This window comes from Dendropsophus ebraccatus, chromosome 6, assembly GCF_027789765.1.
Source record: "Dendropsophus ebraccatus isolate aDenEbr1 chromosome 6, aDenEbr1.pat, whole genome shotgun sequence".
In the NCBI taxonomy this organism is placed as follows: Eukaryota; Metazoa; Chordata; class Amphibia; order Anura; family Hylidae; genus Dendropsophus; species Dendropsophus ebraccatus.
The window spans coordinates 26,145,611-26,166,628 of NC_091459.1; the positions used below are offsets into that span (position 1 = coordinate 26,145,611).

Genomic DNA, 21,018 nt, shown 5'->3' on the forward strand with positions numbered 1-21,018 from the left:
TCTTTATTACTATATATTTAAAAAGTAGTCCAGAAAAAATCCATGGTTAATAAGCTGTTTCGGTGGCACAAAGTGCAGGTGGATGACTTCTGACACTAGGATTTCGTAAAACAACTGAAAACTATAGTGAGAAATATAGTCTCTTATGACATAGAAAAATACAGACTTGATGCTTGAAAGTAAGAGTTGTTGGTCACTTTCTCTTAGTGAATGTTACTAATATAAGATTAAGAGGAACCTGTCACCATGAAATTGATACCTAGTCTATTGCTATCGTGTTAGTAAAAGTCTCTGAGCATGGGATACATATATCTCAAAAGATTTAGCTGAACTTGTAATTGAATATTTATTGATTGAAATATCTGATGTTTTCATGCTAAAGAGTCCAGTCCATTGAGTGACACCGCCCACTGGACTCCTTACCACAAAATGAGCAGGGATTTCTATCAACATGTTACAAGTTATACAGAATTTTCCCCACAAAGATATACATCAATCTGCTCATCTCTTCCTGTTCTATAACATGATGGTAATAGATTAGATAGCATTGTCTTGATGACAGATTCCCTTTAACTATAAAATTGGGTTACAGATCTACAGATGAACTGGGGAACTCAGTACAATTAGACTACACTGCTTACAAGAATCTTACCAGCTTGGCTTGCTGGGGTTAATAAGAAATATTTGCACTCACAGATCACAAGATACCCGGAAAGATGTATGCAGAAGCATGATCACCAACATGGAAGTGATTAGCACTATGCCTAGGTACCCTTGAGCAGAAATTATCCAACCCTGACTAGAAGAATGTTGTAGAACATAGGACGTATCCGCGCTGCATGGACTGGCAGTAGTGGTTTGCTTTGGTAGCAGGTTTGGGGCCTTGGGGGAAAAAAATCATCTCCTTTTAGCTTGGCCTTTCCAAACAAGTAGCTTTACCATTACCATGAGTTAAGAAACAACATTAGGAATTATCTCCTTATTTGTTTTTTTAGTCCTGTCTATATTGTACGAATACTGTACACAAGATACTGAGAAAGCATGGCTGAATAACTAGTCTGACCAACAGGAACTGAGCTACCAGCAAAAGCCAGGCTTAGACTGGTTTTAGGTCTACCCCATCTGGGTTACCAAGGAGCTAGAATAGGGACTGCTCTTATTAGTTAAGAGAGGGATGTGACCAAAGCATCTTGCTTTCATACATATGACCACTAAGCGAAGTTAACCCTTGCACTGCAATATATTTCAGTATACTGATTAGCATTATGAAAAGTTAAGTAGCAGTACATACAACAAATATACAATACAAAACCACAATTCAATGTGCTAAGCAAGGTATTCCTCAGCCACGAGCCTACAAGCTGGAATATAGGCCCCTATACTGTGAGCATGTGCGCCTTGTGAATCATATGTTTTTCTTTATGACTGCTGTGTGCTAAGACAAAATGACACAGTAGATTTCACAGCACAGTTTTCCGTCAAACTGCCAGCACATAAAAACCTACCACATAGAGTTGTTCTGTAGTATATACAGGGAAGCACAACAGCAGCAGCACAGAAGACCTTGCTGAAAGGCCAGTTTTACTTATTTCTGTTCATAGCACTCTCCTTAAGGTTCAGTGGATAGCTGGCTAATAGAGATGAGCGAACCAGGTTCGGGTTCGAGTCGATCCGAACCCGAACGTTCGGCATTTGATTAGCTGGGGCTGCTAAACTTGGATAAAGCTCTAAATTTGTCTGGAAAACATGGATATAGCCAATGACTATATCCATGTTTTCCACATAGCCTTAGGGCTTTATCCAAGTTCAGCAGCCACCGCTAATCAAATGCCGAAAGTTCAGGTTCGGATCGACTCGAGCATGCTCCAGGTTCGCTCATCTCTACTGGCTAACTCAATTGAGGGCCCCTGTACAACAACAGTATATGCCCCCCTTGTTATCCAATATCTAATCATAGGGCATCTCCTTATGAAGAGCTTTAGCTTAGGCACTTACATGACGTCTTATGCTAACAGGGTCCCTTATGTACTACACAGGCTGCATCAGGTATATCTGCTTCCGACTAGACCTTTTTTTTTGTCGATAGGTGATGGTTAGAGAAGCGCGGTCCAACTAACAGTTATAGCATATCTAGTGTAGATAAAATTAGCATTTTAAAAGAACATATTGCAGACTTAGGCTATGTTCACACTACGTATATTTTTGTTAAAAATACAGCCATTGTTGCCGATTGCAACAACGGCCGTGATTAATACGAAAATATACGTAACATTGCCACATATAAACATAGTATACACTCTCGTCGGGATCCCTAGCAGCGCCGCAAGAAACTGGCGTGTCAGTTTTCTGTGGCCACTATTCAATGAATAGTGGCTGCAGAAAACTGACATGTCAGTGCAGAAAACCCTGTCAGTATACACTATGGAGCAAGCAGCTTCGGGTTTTTAAAAAAAACTGATCGTAATGGATCCGTCTTTTTATTTTTTTTTATGTGGCTAACCCCGTTTTTTAATACCGAAAAAGTAATCATATAAAAACAGATCAGTTAGACTTAAAAAAAGCAATGTGAACCAACCTTACATAATCTTATAGGTTTTGCATAATTCCCTTTCTTGTTTTAAATGGGAGGTGCACGATGAGAATGAAAGCGAACACATGTAAGATCTTGTTCTTCAGCTCGTGTAAGTTACAAGTCCTGGTATGACCTTTGTGTATTGTAACAAAAAAGGCTCGGTTTACACAAACTGTTTTGAAATATTTGGAATTCATTTTGTTATTACTATTTTTAGCCAAAACCAAGAAAAAAAAACTATAATGGAACAATATACACTGCAAAATGATTTCCAGATTGGGACCAAAATGCTATGCGTGAACAAAGCAAATTTACTGTCCGTCTGTATTACTGATGTATTCCTATATTTTATATTTCAGGACCACACTTGATATTTGAAGATGAAATTTCTGTGTTACAACTTGAGGTTTCTAAAGTGTTAACTCTGGGTGTAAACAAAGTGATTGCCTTGGGACACTCCGGCTTCGAAACGGATAAGCTCATTGCTCAGAAAGTGAAAGGAGTCGATGTAGTAGTCGGAGGACACACAAACACGTTTCTTTATACAGGTTTGTACTTTACGTTTCCAAGCTGCTATTTTGAAGATGAACGTCTCTGGGAACACAGGAATGTACTTGGAGCAGTCTTCTACTCCGATTATATTTCCTAACTTGGGCCTTGTAAAGCCAAGATATTTAGATCTCTAAACATTGGGTGAATTATGACACCATCAGCACCTGCTCAGAGTCCATATCCTGAATCTTCCAGTCTAGATAAGGCAACGCTTACATTTTGCTGGAATTTTGTCACGTGGGTCTGGCTTTTATTTTTTTTGCCCACGCTACATACATAACTTGCTCACTTGCTAAATTCATTTTAACCCCTTCCCATCAGTAACGTATATATACGTTGCTACTGCACATACCCCTTGCAGTAAGAATGTATATATATATGTTCCTGCTCTGACGGGGCTTCCTGATGTTAGCAGGATAGCTGCAGTGAGAGCGATCCCGCTCACATCAGTGTCCGGGGCCAGAGGTGATGAGAGGCAGCTGCAATCGCGCAGCTGTGTCTCATTAACCCCTTAAACGCCGCGATCTACAGCAATTGCAGCGTTTAAGGTACTCAGTGACAGATCAAGCATCTGTCACTTAGAGACCGGGTCCTGATCGCATGTACCGACGGGTGGGGGTAAGCTCCTTACCTCTGTCCTGTCAGTTCGGCGATATGTGAATAGATTCTGCTCTTACCCAGGCTCTATACATAGATCGCCGATAACAATGATCTATACAATGCTATGACATAGCACAGATCAGTATATGCAATCTAATGATTGCATCATTTACAGTGAAAAAAGTGTGGGGGTGAGAGTTTAGTAAAAAAAAGTTTTGAAAAGTATTTAAAGGGGTGCTCCAGCGGGGGGCACTTTTTTGGAGGGTCCGGGGAGGAGGTGGCTGAAAAAAAAAAAAGACGTCCACTTACCTCCCCGGTTCCAGCGGCGGGTCCCGCATCACGGCGCTCAGGTGCTCAGTTCCCGGCCGCTTCCGGGTGTCTGGCGCCGCCCGAGACGCTACGTCTCAGGGCTGCTCAGCCACTCAGTGAAGGAGGCGGGATCCGTTTGAAGTCTGCTCGGATCCCGCCTCCTTCAATGAGTGGCTGAGCAGCCCTGAGACGTAGTGTCTCGGGTGGCGTCAGACACCCGGAAGCGGCCGGGAATCGGGCACCGGAGCGCCGTGATGTGGGACCCGCTGCTGGAACCGGGGAGGTAAGTGGACGTCTTTTTATTTCAGCCACCTCCTCCCCGGTCCCCCCCAAAAAGTGCCCCCATGCTGGATAACCCCTTTAAAAAAAAAAACCTTAGAAACCCCTCTCCCAATAAATGTTTAATATACCCCCTTGCCCATTATAAAAATAAAAATGTTTAAAAAAATAAAATAAACATATTACATATCGTAGCATGGGGAATTGTCCGATCTATTAAAATATTACATTATTGTTCCCGCAGCGTAAACAGAAAAAAATAACACACCAGAATTGCTGATTTTTTTATATTATACATTAGAAAAAAAATTATAAAAAGTGTTCAAAATTTTTCTGTTAAACCAAAGTGATATAAGTAAAAACTAGAGATCATGGCGCAAAAAATTACACCCCAAACAGCCCTGTAGGTGGAAAAATAATAGCACTATGGCTCTTAGAAGGCGGGGAGGAACATTGCATTAATCTGACCCGGACTTTTGTGCATCAAAGGGCTCTGTCTTGAAGGGGTTAAAGAAGTATGGAAAATTGAAGTACAGAACCATATGTAACAAAGTATCATTGCAGTTTTTACTTTCTTCACCGATAGATTCCCTGTTGTAGTTATTGCGAGGAAATAATTACACAAAAAACACAACAGAAAACCATAGTAAGGCCTAAAATGTGCAGAGGAATCTGTTTGCCAGTTGGAAGTTTTTTTTTTTGTTTTTTTTTAAGTCCATAAATCTCTAAATTTAATTCTCCTACATTATATGTGTAGGAAACGGGAGAACCTACTGTATTTCCTATACCAAAATATATATACAAAAAAAATGTTTTTTTTTTTACTATTAAAAATATATACCAAAAAATATATAAATTTTTCTTTACCAAAAACTTACTTTATACTTTTCTAGATCATGTATTAAAGATGAATCCCCATCTCAAGCTGTTTTTTCGAGTATCAAATAATAGATGTGGGTTAGCAATGACGGCCGCTGAAACATTCTCGTTCAACGGACTGTTGGCCCTTTTGGTTGTGTCTTTAATTAAAAAGTCCAAAGGGCGGTGAAAAGAACTGTGAATTCAATGTGTGTGAACTACTTAAAATAACGCCCACTGTTCCCAAAATAGCGGATGTTGTTTGTGCAATAATGGCTGTGAATAAATAGCATGAACATTAATTTGATGTCCAACGCAAACAACGGCCATTATTCAATACACTATGGGGGAGATTTATCAAACTGGTGTAAAGGGAAACTGGCTCAGTTGCCCCTAGCAACCAATCAGATTCCACTTTTCATTCCTCACAGACTATTTGGAAAATGAAAGGTGGAATCTGATTGGTTGCTAGGGGCAACTGAGCCAGTTCTACTTTACACCATGTTTGATAAATCTTCCCCTATGTGTATTGGAGGGGCTGTCGTTTCACTGACTTCAATGCAGATAATTATAAATTGATAATAACATGCGTCATTTTAAGAAAAATAGCATCCGCCTTTTCCCTTTCTTTTTCTTTTTTTTTTTTACATAGTGTCAACATAGGCTAAGGGTGTTTTCACACATGAGGTTTTTCCAAAACACATTTGGGGGGAATAAAAAGTCTACTTATTTTGCTGTTCCCGAAAGCTCGGTTTTTGAAAATGGACGCAAAAAGTTTCATTTATTTGCCCCACTTTGTTTTTTGTAGAATTTTTGTTATTTGTTATTATTGTTATTTTTGAGGAGGTAAAAACATGCTGCAACATGTCAAAAGTTCTTTTTAAATCCATTCAAAGGGGTTGTCCAGCAAGCAGAAGACGGCCAAAGCCTTCTGCTCACCAGCGCTGAAACTTTTTCTCCCCCCTCCCTTTTGCAATGTGGCGAGGTGGCGTGGCTAAGTCACGATTATTGTGTGCAACCGTAGCACCCACATCTCAGAAGGCTTACTGCCATGACATGTGAGCACAAGATAGTAAACACAAGCAAGAAGATGACTTTAGCCATCATTTGCTCACCAGACAAACTCTTTAAGGGTGCGTTCACACCTACAGGATCTGCAGCAGATCTGCAGCGGATTTGATGCTGTGTTCAGTTATTTAAATGAAATCTGCTGCAGAAAATCAGCTGCAGATCCTGTAGGTGTGAACGCACCATAAAGGGGTACTCTGGCAAAAAAAATCTTTTTCTTTAAAATCAACTGGTTTCAGAGAGTTATATAGATTTATAATTTCCTTTTATTTAAAAATCTCAAGTCTTCCCATACTTATCAGCTGCTGTATGTCCTGCAGGAAGTGATGTATTATTTCCAGTCTTAGGCCCCGTTCCCACTGAGCAAAGCTAGCGGAATTCCGCTACGGAATTGTCCGCCGCGGAATGCCGTTAGCCTCCCGCTCATAATGGGAGTCTATGCGAGGCGCGCGCTGCTGCTCTGTACGCGCTGAAGAATGAACATGTTCATTCTTCAGCGCGGACAGGGCAGGAGCGCGCGCCTCCCATAGACTCCCATTATGAGCGGGAGGCTAACGGCATTCCGCGGCTGACAATTCCGTCGCGGAATTCCGCTAGCTTTGCTCAGTGGGAACGGGGCCTTACACAGTGCTCTCTGCTTCCACCTCTGTCCGAACTGTCCAGAGCATAAAAGGTTTTCTATGGGGATTTGCTGCTGCTGTGGACAATTCCTGTCTCGAACAGAGATGTCAGCAGAGAGCACTGTTTCAGACTGAAAATAATACACCACTTCCTGCAGGACATACAGCAGCTGATAAGCATGGAAAGACTTGAGATTTTTTAAATAGAAGTAAATTACAAATCTATATAACTTTCTGAAACCAGTTGATTTGAAAGAAAACAATTTTTCCCTTTAAGGTTCAATTTCTTAATTTCTTTTATTAGTCAATAATTATTTTTTTTTTAGATTCTTCTTTCCTTTAGTAAATGTCAGTATGATTGCAGGCACGCCGCCCTCCAATGATGTACCTGTCGGGAAATATCCTTTTCTAGTCACTTCTGACGATGGTCGATCTGTGCCAGTAGTTCAGGCCTATGCCTTCGGGAAGTATCTTGGCTACTTAAATGTGACTTTTGATGACCAAGGAAATGTTTTACATTCTTCTGGAAATCCAATTCTACTGGACAGCAGCATTCCTGAAGGTTAGCAAAATATCTGTTTCTTAACTCGCTTCAATGTGTTCAGGTATTTAAAGGCCACATGTTCAGAACTTCCTGGTAAACATATCAGCCATCCTCCTTGTCCTTCTGGTTCAATAGGACATCTGTACGGTTAATTTGTAACCGCACACCTAGCAATGAATTGACAATATACGCTTTTGTGCTAAGATGTCAGTAGCCACGTGTTTATTTGTACTGGCATTACCAGTAAGTAAAGAAGCATTTACAGATTCCAATAATTAAAGGAGAACTCTAGGCAAAATTTATTTTTTAATATGTTATTACATAAGCAAAGCTAGACAAATTCCTAATGTACATTAATCATGGGAAATGCTCACATAGTGCTATTTCCCTCAATTCAGTAGATCAGGCAGGCTTCAAGTTCTCTAAAAGTGGGGGATGATTCTACTACATATACTTTCTACATAGACTTTTACTTCTATACTTCTACATATACTGCGCCCTCTGCTGGACACTTCTGGTACACACACCCGGGTCGTGATGTAACGTTTTGTTTGTTTTTTAGAGAAAAATTGAAGCCTGCCTGATCTACTAAATTAAGGAAAATAACACTATATGTGCATTTACCATAATTAGTGTATATTAGGAATTTGTCTAACTTTGCTTACGTAATAACATATTAAAAAATAGATTCTGCCTGGAGTTCTCCTTTAGGGTACGTTCACACGTACCTGATCCGCAGCAGATTTCTCGCTGCAAATTCGCAGCGAGACCTGCTGCGGATCCTGTACTGTGAAGCTGAATGGGTCCCATGCACGCTGCGTGTATGGGACCCGCCCCTTTAACCCTGCCGCCGCCAGCTGCCCGCCCGCAGTCCCGGCCCTAAACATACATTACCTGCTTGGCACCGCAGCTGTGTGTGACACTCCCGGCTCCCCTCGCTCCCCATCAGCCAATCAGGCGAGGGGGGCGTCACACACAGCCGCGCCGCCAAGCAGGTAATGTATGCTCGGGGCTGCGGTCGGGCAGGCAGGCGGCGGTGGGGGGGGGGCTTAAAGGGCCTGGGTCCCATACACGCAGCGTGTATAGGACCCATTCAGCTTCACAGTACAGGATCCGCAGCAGGTCTCACTGCGAATTTGCAGCGAGAAATCCGCTGCGGATCCAGTACATGTGAACGTACCCTTAAAGGGGTTATCTAGCAAAAATCTTTTTCTTTCAAATCAACTGGTTTCAGAAAATTACATAGAATTGTAATTTACTTCTATTTTAAAATATCAAGTCTTTCAGTACTTATCAGCTGCTGAATGTCCTGCAGGAAATGTTGTTTGACACAGTGCTCTCTACTGCCACCTCTGTCCATGTCAGGAACTGTCCAGAGCAGTTGAGGTTTTCTATGGGGATTTGTTACTGCTCTGGACATAACCTGTCTCTGTCATTGTGTCAGACTGAAAAGAAAACATTTCCTGCAGGACTTACAGCAGCTGATAAGTATGGGAAGAGTTGAAATTTTTAAATAGAAGTAAATTACAAATATAACTATATAACTTTCTAAAACCAGTTGATTTGAAAGAATAAGATTTTTGGTGGAATACCCCTTTAAAGACTACATTATTATACAAAAAGAATGTGTAAAACATATATGAAGTTAGTTTTGGCCCCGTTCTAAATAGACAAAGCTTTCATATCCTGTTCATATAGCCTACTTTTCTTTCAGCGGAAAAATGACATAACCAAAGGAATGTGGACTCACATCCATGTACTTTGGGAACATCTCATTTAAAAACATTACCCTACATACTGACTTGGTCCCTGCCTTACTGCTATAGAAGGCTGCACTAGCTTTATAACAGATTTTGGATGAGTCCGAGGAGATTCACATTCATTCAGCAATGTTAATGAGGCTGGGCACGGGCTAAAGTGGTTTGGCTTACAGTCAGCTTCCAATTCATGCCACAGGTTGTTGATGGTGTTAGGGTCATGTTTCTGTGCAGGTCAGTCAAGTTCACTACATTCCGCCGAGCCGTCGCTTGCCAATGAGGGCATTTTCATGGCGAACTGTTGCCACAAATCTGAAAGCGTACAATTCTCTATAATATCACTGTAAATTGTAGCTCTAAGATTAACTTTTACGACAACCTCAACTATGAAAAAAATCACATATCATTATTCCTTTTCCTCCAAAGCTTACACAGTCAGGAAGGAAAGATTCTTCTAGACTCCAGTTTGTTTGCCAAATAAGCAATGGTGCGTTAGTCCCCATTGTTATTCTTTGGAGATGAGCCAGCACCGAAATACTCGAGTGCGCTCTGCTCGAATCGAGTATTTTTTTCAATGCTCGAGTGCTCGATTCAAATAACAAGCCCCATCGAAAACAATGGGGGACGAGTATTTAACCAGGCGACCAGCATTTAATACAGCAGAGCGAAAGGTACCAGGTAAATCTGGTAGTGACAGTCTGACCCCTAGAGGATTAAGGCCCTATTCCACGGAACGATTATTGTCCGTATTCAGCCGATATCGGCCGCTACAGACGATAATGGTCCAGTGGAATAGAGTGCAACGATCAGCCGACATCGTTCATGTCGGCTGATCATTGCAGTCGCTTGTTTTTCCCGAACCCAGGTGCAGGGGCCGGCGTAGATTTTACTTCAGCCTTGCAGGGCGCCTTTTTGCCCGTCTCCTCAGTGCTGACGCATGCATCCCTGCCTCCTAGGGCACGCACATGCCGACTCACTGTGGTTTAAAGGGGCAATACGCCCTTAATTGGTTGTTTGCACCCAAGCACTCCCTAAAAATTCCTGCCCCATCCTGACCCCGCCATTGGAGCCTCTCCATGCTATCCCTTCGCATGTGGCCCCACCTCTCCATGACTCCTGCTGCTCTGGTCCCTGCCATCCATGACTGCTGCTGTGGTTCCAGCCGTGAGTCCTAATGCATCCTGCCTGCCTAACTACGTGTTTCGAGCTGCACCTAGCCCGCCACCACTAGTAAGCCAAGCCAGGGGTAGCAATTTGGGGGTCGCCTGCTGAAGCAAGTCCAACCCACCTTGCGCTGGGCACTGGTGAAAACCAGCGGCCCCCTTGGACTCCTGGTGCGGCTTTTGCCATCGCTAGTGGTGGTACAGCAGATCCACGACTTTTGCCATTACGCCTATTTGTGATGTGTAATGTGGAGCTAGTAGACTACTCTTTGGAGGACTGTTGCAACAGCACAGGATACAAAGTGTGTTATGTTAGTCCTTTCTTTGTCTGGATAATGTAACAATTATCAGTGACCTTGGAATCATCAGAATGTAAACCAAATGTGCTAGTCCTGAAACACACGTGCAGTTTCACCAGATTTTTGGCTGTGATAACCTCACTACAGCCATGAATATACTTGCCAGACCTCCAAAGGCCCCAATGTTTACATGTACATTATGATCTAATTCTGTCATCCAAAACCCAAATTATATTGCCAAACATTTCCCAATTATCAATAAGATACATTGTCCGAAATAGTTACATACAAATTACAACAAAATAAAATTTCCTAATTACTTAGAACCCAAATTATACACTAAAATAGTGCCCATATAATGGTACCAGCCTGTATAATTCTACCATATAAAAAAAAACATACAAAAAAGGTGTAGCCAGCTCCCCACCTTGCTGCACCTGGTACGCACGAGTCCTCACTCCAACTATGTGTATTGTACCAGAAAAGATCTGCTGGGCTCAGCAGTTTTGGTGCAGATGATGAACTTATTTGGTGCTCCTTAAAAGCCGCATGGAGAACATTCTCAAGCAGATGCCAACGCATTTCCGACACACATTGGGGGAGATTTATCAAACATGGTGTAAAGTGAAACTGGCTCAGTTGCCCCTAGCAACCAATCAGATTCCACCTTTCATTTTCCAAAGAGTCTGTGAGGAATGAAAGGTGGAATCTGATTGGTTGCTAGGGGCAACTGAGCCAGTTTCACTTTACACCATGTTTGATAAATCTTCCCCATTGTGTCCTTGTCATGAGCTATGACTAAGGTGTCCATGTTCTCCATGCGGCTTTTAAGCAGCACCAAATAAATTCATCATCTTCACCAAAATGCTGAGTTCAGCAGTTTTTTTCAAAACATTAGATTTTTTTAAAAATGGATAACTTACCAAGGCAATACACGAAATTATGATTAAAAAAATTCCTTTCTTTTCTAGGATAATTGTAACTAGAGATCAGTGAAGCGAATTAGCTGTGAATCATGCCGTCAATTCACCTCCTGCCAATTTGTTAAGGAAATTCACAAAAAAACAAAACTAAATGGGGCCCGCACGTGCTGTCTAGAGCATCACTGGGCAGGAGAAAGGGATTAACCATATTGCCTAGCGCCCGTCCAATCAGCTTCAGGCACCTCTGTGATGTCAGCACCTCCCCCTCTATATAAAGAGGTTCGGTAACGGAGGTGGCCAGTCAGCTGTGTGTGGGGGAGAGAGCAGGATGGCAGAAGGCAGTTACAGCAGAGCAGGGAGAGACTAACAGAGCGATATTCGGACAGAGAGGAGAGGGTAGGATAGGAGGGCTGATTGTGGGTGATGTCAGCACCTCACCCTCTATATAAGGTGGTTTGGTAATGGAGATGGCCAGTCGGCTGTGTGTGGAGGAGAGAGCAGGATGGTAGCAGGCAGTTAGAGCAGAGCAGGGAGAGACTAACAGAGCGATATAGGGACAGAGAGGAGAGGAAAGGATAGGAGGGCTGATTGGGGGTAATTGTTTGTTGTAGCTGCCAAGTGTCCAGTTTACCAAGTAACTGGGACCAGTGAAGACAGAGGGGGACATTTATTAAGTCCGACGTTTTCTTCGCCAGACTTAAAAATGTCCTGCAGCTCCGTCACTAGGGAGATTTATGTAGAGGTGCACACTGGTGCGCATGGCAGGAAACCTACGCCAGCACCCCCCATTCTGCCACCTCCACACCTCCTCCCCGCCCCCCTTGCGTACCCAGCGGATGAATAACCCATTTGTGAATAAAATATTCGCAAATGGCACTTTCTGCCAAAAAAATAAAATACGCTGCTTGATACATTTCCCCCACAGTCCATATTATTCACTCACTGGGCACTAAACACTGTACACTCCTACTGTGTTATACCAAGTTACTGGGATCAGTGAACTGAGTGTGCGCCTTACATAATCAGTGCTCACACTCCACTTCTACTGTGATGTTATACAAGCTGGGTTTCATTAGCTTGGATGATTGACTGGACGATTGACATTTTTTTAAAATTGTGATCTTCCAATTTTTCTGTAATAGTCCCAGTACTGTAGCTACTATAGTTTACCTTTTTTTTTTTAAATTCGTTAAGATTCTATTTGCAAATATTAACGAATTTGACCCAAAATTTGCATAGCTTGCGAAACAAATTTCCTGCTGCTTCGCTCATCTCTACTTGTAATATTTACACACAAGGTTTGAGATAAGGGGAACGGGGTAATCTAACAACTAAGGCTGCAGTACCACCCTGCACCACCAGATGTCACCTTATCAATAAAACAACCCACACTATATTTTATACAAACAAACACTGGGCTTAGTTCATAAGAAATAAAAATGATTTTTATTATGTATAAATAGGTACCAAATACACATCAAATTTCATTGGAGTAAAGTTAAAAAAATTACCACAATAATTAAAAAGTACAATTTAAAAAAAGGTGTCAGCAGAAATAAATCATCATGGATAATGCAATTGTGATAATGTCTCATATATTAACCTCTATCTTAGTATGTTACACGGGGATATATATGTATCAGATTACTTTAAAAGTCTCCTAATGTCCCCAGCTGCTGTTACCATCCAATATTATTGCACTCACCCATGCTGCCAGAACACCAAGTGGAGCCGTCCCTACGTACGTTTCATTATTTTCCTCAGGGAACTACCCTGAGGAAGATAACGAAACGTACGTAGGGACGGCTCCACTTAGTGTTCTGGCAGCATTTAAACTTGGCACAATAAACATACAGTAGTTCCTTATATTATTGAATGCCTGTCTATATAGTGACACTTCTGTGTGTATCTCTCTTCTAGATCCAGCACTTTTAGTGGAAATTAACAAATGGAAGGAACAATTAAATATCTACTCAACTCAAGAAATGGGAAAAACTTTAGTGTTTTTAAACGGCTCCTCTCTAGAGTGTCGATTTCGAGAGTGCAATTTGGGAAATCTAATCTGCGATGCTATGGTAGGGGCTGTCATATATTTGACAGGTATTTCTTTGTTCACTTTATCTAAAGTCATGCACTAAACAGTACATCTGTAAAGAGTACATGGTATGTACAGGGACCTGTAACAAATATTGCTTTGGGGCCGCAAGCCGCAGCTCGAGAGTTAAGCCTGTGGTCTCTTTTCCAAATCATATTAAGATATCCAGATCTGAAGTGCTGCTCTCATACTGTAAAACTTTCGCAGTGCCCGCAGAGCAGATTGTTGTCAGTGAATGAGAATAGTAAAAAACCCATTCAGCCTCTGCACTTACTGTTCTCATTCACTGGCAATAATCTGGCATGGCATACAAAAGTTAAAAAAAAAATTGCACAAATAAGAATATGTTAGTCCAATTCTGCACCACTGATGCCACTTTTCCCGCAGTCCAATACCTATTATAATTGATGTCAGAAGTTGCCTTAAGGGGTAGTTCAGCAAAAAAATTAATATTTTAAATCAACTGGTACTAGAAAGTGCCAGAGATTTGTAATTTACTTCTATTAAAAATCTCAAGTCTTCCAGTACTTATGAGCTGCTTTATGTCCTGCAGGAAGTGCTGTATTCAGTCTGACACAGTGCTCTCTGCTGACACCTCTGGCAATGTCGGGAACTGTCCAGAGCAGTAGCAAATCCCCATAGAGAACTTCTCCTGCTGTTCAGACTGGAAAGAATACACCACTTCCTGCAGGACATACAGCAGCTAATAAGTAGTGGAAGACAAGATTTTTTAATAGACGTAAATTACAAATCTGTGGCACTTTCTGGTAACAGTTGATTGGTTGCTAAATTTTCCTTTTAAATTACAGTTATAATTTACACCAACTAAGCTGGTGTAGATTTCAGTTCAAGGGCAGATAAAAAGAAGGAGGCATGTATCACTAAATACATTTGGTGCTTCTTACATTATACTATGTGTTTCAAAGCACTGTACTAGCAATCAGATATTCTTTTCTTCTACTCCCCTAATGGGACAAAATAAATAAATTAAAGTGGAACTGTCAGCAGGTTTTTGGAGATATAACTCTTGTTTCAATTCATTGCTCCAGCGCTGAGATATAAGAAATTTTATACAAATTGGGAGATAAAGCCCACAGGGTATTATCCTGGGCTTTCAAGTCCAGCAATGTTTGCTCTGGCAATCTTAACACAGTGGGTGTTTACATGAAAGCATAGGGGCATTAGTGAGGAGAGAAGGGGCCAAATGTTTTATAGCCAATGGGAATGCCCCATTGGCTTTATCTTCTAATTTGCATAAAACTTCCAAAACTTATATCTTTGAACTGGAGTGACAAGTTGAAATAGAAGTCATATCTCCTCATTCAGGGTAAGAAGTCCTATTGTACACAGCAAAAAGTTGCTGCTTTAATAAAGCTTTATTTATTTTTTTAAAAATAAAACTCCCTCGCCATTTTTAAAAAGGTTTATTTTAAAATAATGCATATATGTTTGATACAGCCGCTGTGGTAATGACCCTGAGAATAATAAAAAATAAGAAAAATTATTTATACTATACAGTGTATTGTATCAGAAAAAAATGTAGGATTTGCAATGTTACCTCATTCCCCACATATAACCACCACAACCACTTAAAAATAAAAATAAAAAAATCCCTTATATGGTTATGTTTATAAAAAAAAAAAAAAAGAATGCAGTGAGGCATTTTATGACATATAGAAAAATAAATACAGACCATTAGACCTTCAAAATAACTAAAATAACTATGAATCTCTTAACCTCAGACCCAGAAGAGGTTCACACTCTCTCCTCTGTGGCTTCAGAACCTGCACACCCCATGTGACCTATCTGTGCAGGTCCTGGCACACATTTGTGTACATCTCTAGTTGCGGAAAAGAAAATGTTACGATCATGTTGAGGTACCTGCAAACCCCACCTAAGTGATCCCATGGATCCATTTATTAACCAATTTAACAAATATGCCCTGCAGCTGTAAGGAATCGCATGACACCATCAAACAGATGTGTTACATGTAGCATGTGCTAACAGGCGTCTTCATGGGGAATTTGTAAGATTTTCAGCGAGTACCACTGCAGCTTTCAGCTTAGCTCTAATAGTTGCGCTAATTTGGAGTATATTCAGACAGTAGGTCAGATTCATGTTTTTGTAGAAATTTTTGCGAAAAAAATTAGATATGAATTTTATGTGTGATTAACCCCTAAAGGATAGATTTTCTGGCAGATTTTTTTTTTACATCTTCACTTTTCATAAGCTACTACATAATGTTCTCCTGTTATACCTGCTTCATTAAATTCATCTTATATAATGATTTTTTTTTTTTTTTTTAATATATTTAAGATATATAACAACATTCGGAACCCTGATGAAGTGAGATGGAACCACGTTTCCCTTTGCATCATGAATGGTGGTGGAGTAAGAGCATCTATTGATGAGAAAACCAATAATGGTATGTGTAAAGAATAACGTAACCTGTCCTTGCAATATGTGCAACTCAACAACAGTGTTCAGAAAGTATATAGACACCTAGAAAAAGTTCCCTTAAAAAATAAATATTCTCCCTTTAAAGGGGAACTATCAGCAGGTCAGATTAATCTAACCTGCTTATAGCTCCCTATTGCACAGGAGACGCTGAGGAGGAAGGTATTTGTCTTACCTTCCCCCTTGGAGCCGTTCTGGTGCAGTTAGTAGTTTGCTCCACAGTCCGGTACGACCGTTAGGAACACTGGGGCACCCATTAGGACCATTGCCTCATAGAGCTGATTCGCCCTGGCTGGCCCACCCCTCTCTAATTGGATTGGTGCTCTCGGGGTGGGCAGTGCTCCTAACAGTCTCATGGACCATGGAGGAAACTTCTAACTGTACCGAAACGGCGCTGAGGAGAACTGTAAGAGACATACCTACATCCTCAGTGTTTCCTGTGCAATAGGGACATAGCAGGTAAGATTAGTCTAACCTGCGGATAGTTCCCCTTTAAATAATATTGCACAAGGTCACTAAAAGGCAGTCAGAGCAGCAATAGCGGCTTCAGTTTGGTTCACGTTATTATGTAGAATAAGCTAGTACACTGAGAATTTGTTTCTTGTCATTGCTGCACAACAGAGCACAAAGAAACTTTTGTTCAAACTTGTCACTTGTAGGAGAAAATGTGTTAATTTCCTGCCTGACTATATTAAAGCCAGGCCACTGGTAATAATGCAACGTTCTGGATTAACCTGTCAAGTGAGATAATAATTGCTTCATATAGGGTTTATTCTAAGTACCATTACTGCTCAGGATGTTTAGCTGTAAGTAGGTGCACAAAATGTAAGTCTGAAGGTCCAAGGATGCAAGTTTAGACAATGTTCTCTCAGATGTCTTCATTTTGTCGAGGGGAAGAGACGATCCAGTGGTGTACAACGCTGAGACACTGAAACTTGCTGGACTTGTACAGTCTAGTTAGCCGCAGAAGTTAATGCTAATAGAACAAAAGCCAGCATTCAAACACACTGCTCCACATGTAGTCACCAGTCACCTATCGGTCTTACTGGACTATGTCGCAAACTACTAGCTGCACCGTAACTCACAATGTATGCAATATGTAAAACAGATACACACATAGAATAGTCCCGCATAGACAAGTCTTAAAAGCAACCTCCACACAACCGGACTCCACAGGTCCCGTATACTCCAATATGTATAACACAATAGGTATGGAGGAAATAAATGGTTATCTCACCAATCAGTAGATTCACTCGGTCCGGTATGAACCTTCATGCTCTGAGGATCCAGGGCACAAAATACTCACGAATGCCTTCTTGACATATATTCCTTTTATTTTTATCAAGTTCCATCAGTTGTATCCATCAGACACGGACGCCCAGGTACGTCCTCAACGCGGACGTTTTGGAGGACATAGACTCCTCCTCCCTCATGCGCATGGGGCTTGGGTCTTTCCCTCCCTTTTAGCTTGTGAACTTGCTGAATATGTATTCAAGCCCCGGCTGGAAGCCACCTAAAACAGTTTCTAGAAATGTCCAAGGGTCCATGTACAACCTAACCCTTGAACTCAGAAAGAGACAGTAAAAAGGGCCAAGTTAATTCCACCTTCACCAAATAGATTAAGGCTTCATGGATGGAGGATTCTAACCAACAGTAGTTGGTGGCCCTTTCCTAGGTGTGAAAAGCACACCTGGCAAACTTTCCCTCTCTCACAGTCTTTCAGTCTCACCTATCTGCTCTGCTGCTCAGCTCGTGCTCAAATAGCTACTAAAAAATAATTGATTAATATGGGTTAAATGGTTTATTAGAAAGTTTATATATTTTATGCTGCTGTTCCACCAAGGTCCAGCGCTGTCCCTGCCTGAAATTGAATGACTGACTGGTTGATTGACATTTTTTTTTAAATTTTCCAATTTTTTACACTTTTAAAGGAGACCCCGTGCGGGGGTGACAGGCTCCTGACCCCCCGTTAGAGCCCCCTATACTCACGTGATCCCGCCGGGTCCCGCTTCCTGAGCTGGTCGGGTCATGGAGATATCAGCGCCAGAAGCCCGATGCGCGTGCTGACAGGAGACTCAGACGCTCATAGAGAAAGAATGGGGAGTCCGATGCTCCGTCATTCTCTATGGGCATCAGACTCTCCTGTCAGCATGCACGCCAGGCTTCGGGCGCTGATATCTCAGTGACCCAACCGGCTCAGGAAGCGGGACCCATCGGGATCACGCGAGTATAGGGGGCTCTAACGGGGGGGTCGGGAGCTTGTCACCCCGGCATGGGGGTGACAGGTCCTCTTTAAAAGAACATGTGTTAACAGATCCGTCCTTCTGTAATATTCCCAGTATTGTAGCTACTATATTTAGGCTGTTTTATTAGAATTCGATTCTGGATGTAGGCAAAAAGAGGGCAGCAAGCGGTAAAATAATACCAAAATATGACCGTAATTTTGAGTTAAAGCGACTCTGTACCCACAATCTGTCCCCCCAAACCACTTGTACCTTTAGATAGCTGCTTTTAATCCAAGATCTGTCCTGGGGTCCATTCGGCAGGTGATGCAGTTATTGTCCTAAAAAACAACTTTTAAACTTGCAGCCCTGTGCCAAACGGCTGTAGCTTGGAGTATCTGCGTCCTAACTTTGCACCACCTCTCCATCCCTCCTCCTCACCCTCTTTCCTATTCTTCTGCAGTGAAAACTGCACAGGTGCCTTAACGATCCAGCCCATGTGCCGTGCTTACACAGGTGAGGAATAGTAGAAAATCTGCCTGGAGCATTCTTAATGGTGAAGAGGGTGGGGAGGAGGGATGGAGAGGCATTACAAGTCTAATGCACAGATACTCTAGGCCATGCCAGTTTGACACAGGGCTGCAAGTTTAAAAGTTGTTTTTTTAGGACGATAACTGCATCACCTGCCGACCGGACCCCAGGACAGAACTTGGATTAAAAGCAGCTATCCAAAGGTACAAGTGGTTTGTGGGTGCAGAGCCACTTTAAGATTAAACAATGTGTGAACAGATGAAAAATAAATGGCTGTTTTTTGCAAAAGCAGGTCATAAATAATAACTATGTTTATTATTCTTACGACTATAAATAATTACAGCAGTTTGTGTGTGTGTGTGTGTGTGTGTGCATTGATGGTCAATTCCCAATTCCCAATTACCTCAGCATTACGGCCATATTTTTCTATTATTTTACTGTGTGTGCGCATAACCTAGTAAAAAGGAAGTTGGTGGTAAGGTGATGGCAAAAAGATAAGGGAACTGAGAGGGACAAGGCGAGAGGTTGTCATTGAGGAGGGAATAAAAAGATAAATGTTAAAAATGTTTTATTTAATATTTTTATTTTTTATGTGGATGTGTGAATGTGAATGAAGTTACAGGAAAAGTCTCACGAAAACTAAAAATGGCAGGAAGGCTGGGCGGGGGGATAATAAACAAGTAAATTCACCATTCCTCATGCCTCATAGTGCTGCTTCGGGGTCCTACAGCTCTGCTAACTGCAAAGTCTTGTCCCCTGCTCAGTAATTGCCTGCTCAGCCAATCAGTGATTGGGGCTAGACACCACCCCAGTCACTGATTGGCTGAGCGGGCAATCACTCAGCCAGGAGGTGATGTTGCAGCTTAAAGAACCAGGGAACGGAACTTAGGATCAGTGCAACAACGGCACGGGGAGGGGTTTATTATTTATTATAATAATTTTAATAATATAATTTTTATTTATATAGCGCCAACAGATTCCACAGCACTTTACAATTCTGGGGTACATACATAGACAAAAAATAGACATTACAGAGATACATATAATTATCCATACATGAGGAGTGAGGTCCCTGCTCGCATGCATGAGCTTACATACTATCAGGAGGGGGTGCAAGACAAAATGGCAGAGAGGCAAAGTGCTTCATTGTTCTTATGGTCCGGGCATCTTTATAAATAAGGCAGTGCAGGTAAGGGGGGGGGGGTGAACCTGTCACCAGCCAATGCCTGCATGCACAGGTCTAAGTGCTTAAATGCTGTGTGTGTGTGTGTGTGTGTGTGTATGTGTCTGTGTGTGTGTGCGTGGTGGAGGTGTCTGTGTCTGTGTGTGTGTGTGGGGGGGGGGTTGAGGGTTGAGTAAAAATTAAGGAACCTGGTAAGCCTGCTTGAACAGATGTGTTTTGAGGGCACGTTTGAAGCTTTGGGTATTGGAGGTGAGTCTGACAGTCTTGGGTAAGGCATTCCATAGAGCTGGTGCAGCTCGGGTGAAGTCCTGGAGACGGGAGTGAGAGGTGCGGATCAAGGTGGATGTTAGTCTTAAGTCGTTAGAGGAGCGTAGGGCACGGGTAGGGCGGTAGACAGAGATGAGGGAGGAGATGTATAGAGGTGCAGCACTGTGGAGAGCCTTGTGGGTGAGCAGGAGGACTTTATATTGTATCCTGTGTTTAACAGGGAGCCAGTGTAGTGACTGGCACAGGGGGGAGGCATCAGTATAATGGCTGGACATGGAGATGAGCCTGGCCGCTGTATTGAGAATGGACTGGAGAGAGGAGAGTTTGGAGGAAGGAATGCCGATTAGTAGGGAATTGCAGTAGTCGAGACGGGAATGAATCAGAGCGACAATAAGAGTTCGTAAGGAAGGGACGGATTTAAGAGATGTTTTTTAGATGCAGATTACAGGAACGTGAAAGAGATTTAATATGATGAGTAAAGGACAGATCTGAGTCAAACATAACCCTAAGGCAGCGGGCTTGTTGTGTAGGGGTTATGGTCGCACCACAGACAGAGAAGGAGATGTCAGGTGGAGGGTGTTTAGCAGAGGGAGGGAAGACAAGAAGCTCAGTCTTAGAAAGGTTTAGTTTAAGGAATAGGGAGGACATAGCGTTAGAGACGGCAGACAGACAGTTACTGGTGTTCTGTAGAAGAGCGGGGGTGATATCACGGGAGTAGG

General features: G+C 42.0%; 1 protein-coding gene across 1 annotated transcript in view; it reads left to right on the forward strand.

Annotated features, from left to right (window-relative positions):
* The window catches only part of NT5E (5'-nucleotidase ecto), a 51,369-nt gene that overhangs the window by 20,034 nt on the left and 10,317 nt on the right, over nucleotides 1–21,018 (forward strand). The window contains exons 3-6 of the mRNA XM_069974706.1: nucleotides 2,932–3,120; nucleotides 7,223–7,420; nucleotides 13,465–13,619; nucleotides 15,956–16,064. Coding sequence (XP_069830807.1) covers nucleotides 2,932–3,120; nucleotides 7,223–7,420; nucleotides 13,465–13,619; nucleotides 15,956–16,064 — 651 coding nt within the window. The remainder of the gene's footprint in view (nucleotides 1–2,931; nucleotides 3,121–7,222; nucleotides 7,421–13,464; nucleotides 13,620–15,955; nucleotides 16,065–21,018) is intronic.